Raw genomic sequence first — 2,500 nt, 5'->3', positions numbered from 1 at the left:
TCCACACAAGTTGGTGGAGTAATGATTTAAACATACCCAAAAAAAGGTTGATAAAGAAAAAAAGTCTGTCCACAAGCAGAAAAAAATTGCCTTTTCTAGAAAATTTCTAGGAAACACCATTTGGTCTTAAAGAGCTATTATGTTCATTATTACCAGAAATAATGAACAAATATAGATACTATATGATTGTATTTATTTCACCTGTAGAACATGGTACTTAACTTATTGACTGTTATGGTCATCTATTATTTTTTACATAATTCCATGGCATATTTTGCTGAAGCAGAAAGGGCTGTCACTTTTTCCTTTCATTTAATTTGCTTTTCTAATGAATTGCCTGTAACAAGTGAAAGACTTAAAAGCAAGTAGAGTAAATATGCAGGTGACTTGAGGTAAGTGTTGACATTACAGGAAGAAAAGGAAATCAAGATTCTCCGTGATTCATTGGCACGAAATCTGCCAGAAAGTGTAGAGAGTGAGGAGGTGAAGCCCCGTGAGCAATCCCCCTCACAGCAAGTGCAACGGCCCCCAGTAGTTAAGGAGGTCCAAGCCATTCCACCAGAACAGGTTCTTGCGCCCACGCCACGGGACGAGCCAGAAACTTCCACCCCTTCAGTTCCTATTGTGCGGCAGGTTAGGATAGAGACCAGCCCAGGCGTTATACGTCCTGCTACACTTGTGGTGTCCGGGCCTCCCGGCAGGGCTCCGGTGAGCTCTTTCCCCTTTTCAGTTGCTCCTAGACATCCCCATGGAGCTCTCCCCCATTGTACATGACAACTGACTCCTCCCCCAACCTAGGCCAGAGCCTCGGGTAATGCTGTGGTGTCCTGGTCGTCATTCCTCTAAGCCCTGTAGAGTTTTGCATAGTGTAGCATACTATATGTACACTGCACTAGACTCATGAGAAATGTGGGGTTAATAGACTGCAGCCAAAGAAGTAGTTAATTGCTTCTCAGAATTGTATGAATACTGTGTAGCTAAAATATTAGAAGTCTTTGAGGTTAAGTATGACTTTGATATGTTGATATGATTTATGTGGAGGATAAACCAAACAAATTGTAGCAATGTCATCATGCTAAATGGTTGTTCAAGATTGTGTGATTGCAACCTTTTTGGTTTTCTTTTGAAATCATCCATATATTTGGCCATTGAGTTACTTTTATATGTAAACCTATGTTCATTTTCTAACACAAGCTCTTACAGTTAACAACCTAATCCAAAAGAGAATTGCTCTATCCCTGAACAACAGAAAATATTTCATAATTAACTGCAATTTATACACAACACACAATTCTGTCCTCTAAGTGATAATTGCAATATAAATTTCCATACTGCACTCCTGAACAATAAAAGTGTCATTCTTATACCTTAATGAGTGGTATTTTTTTTTTTTTTTTTTTTTCCATCTGTTATTATGCTTGCAATTGGAACCTTGCTAGTTTCCTTGTGTTGCATTTGTCTTTGCTTTTAAATTATTTATTAGAAAGGCTTTATAACATTTGAGAAACACAATATTGTAGATCAGCTTTTCAACATAAAACAGACAGTATTAACCAAAATCAGTCTTTGTTAAAGTTTATAAGTAAAAATGATTATAGTCAGTAAAAGTTTACTTTTTTTCTTACAGAACTAAAGCTATAGAGTATTTACTAAGTATTTCCTTCAGCTTCTGATATAAGTGCAGGAAAGCCCTGAACACTTATAACCAAACTCAACAGATGTAGCATGTAAACGTGAATTACACTGTGCAGAATTGAGAAAGGGATGACTTTACTAACAGATCCAAGTTCTGTCTTTCATTTATGGAAAATAAGAACTATTATTGCTTTGGTAGTAACTAGAGACCCATATTTCAGGGGACACCGGGAAGGATCCCTGAGCAACAAAAAATACTGGACGCAGATCGCAAGAAGTCTGAGATGGAAATCATTCTCAACAAGAAGAAGCCTGAGGAACAGGATCCTAAGATGAAAAGCAAGAGATCTTCCTATGCAGAGATCCAGCTTACCTCCCCTACCACCAAAGAGGCCCCAAAACAGGAATTCAAAACAGAAGTATGTTTGTAGCTGTCTTAAATTTGCTACTGTAATGCTTTTCCTAACTGATTATGTTACTAGAAGGTGATAATATTTTTTTTCGCTTATCATATATCTGAAAGATTAGTCTCTCTTTGTGATTTGACAGTTTTTTTTTTTTTTTTTTTTTTTTTTTTTTAATAGGACATACAGAATACCATATAAGCACACACACAAAATAGTTTGCAGTAAGAAAGTACAAAATACATAATTATTTCCGCACTATTTAGTTAGACTTCATTTCTACCTTTTCCCTTCATTCTCTCACTTGCTTTTCTCTTCTCTCCCTCTTTCTTATCTATCTCTTTCTCCCCCTCCCTCCCTTTTCTTGCTATCCCTCTCTTCTTCCCTTTCTTTTCCTCCCTCTCTCCTATTTCTCCTTATTTTCATCCTCCTTCACTTAAGTTTGTTCTCATTCATCCATA

At 36.9% G+C, this 2,500-nt stretch overlaps 1 protein-coding gene across 19 annotated transcripts in view; it reads left to right on the top strand.

The window, feature by feature from the left end:
- Nucleotides 1-2,500, top strand: part of LOC125039799 (serine/arginine repetitive matrix protein 2-like) — a 117,455-nt gene that overhangs the window by 87,062 nt on the left and 27,893 nt on the right. For 16 of the 19 annotated variants that reach the window (XM_047634081.1, XM_047634086.1, XM_047634084.1 and 13 more), the window contains 2 exons: nt 412-708; nt 1,857-2,054. In XM_047634081.1, the coding sequence (XP_047490037.1) occupies nt 412-708; nt 1,857-2,054 (495 nt within the window). The remainder of the gene's footprint in view (nt 1-411; nt 709-1,856; nt 2,055-2,500) is intronic. The other 3 variants (XM_047634094.1, XM_047634091.1, XM_047634080.1) reach the window with 2 other exon arrangements.

The sequence above is a fragment of the Penaeus chinensis genome, chromosome 27 (assembly GCF_019202785.1).
Source record: "Penaeus chinensis breed Huanghai No. 1 chromosome 27, ASM1920278v2, whole genome shotgun sequence".
In the NCBI taxonomy this organism is placed as follows: Eukaryota; Metazoa; Arthropoda; class Malacostraca; order Decapoda; family Penaeidae; genus Penaeus; species Penaeus chinensis.
Note: the sequence above shows the minus strand (reverse complement) of the source record. Positions and strands in the feature narration are given on the sequence as shown.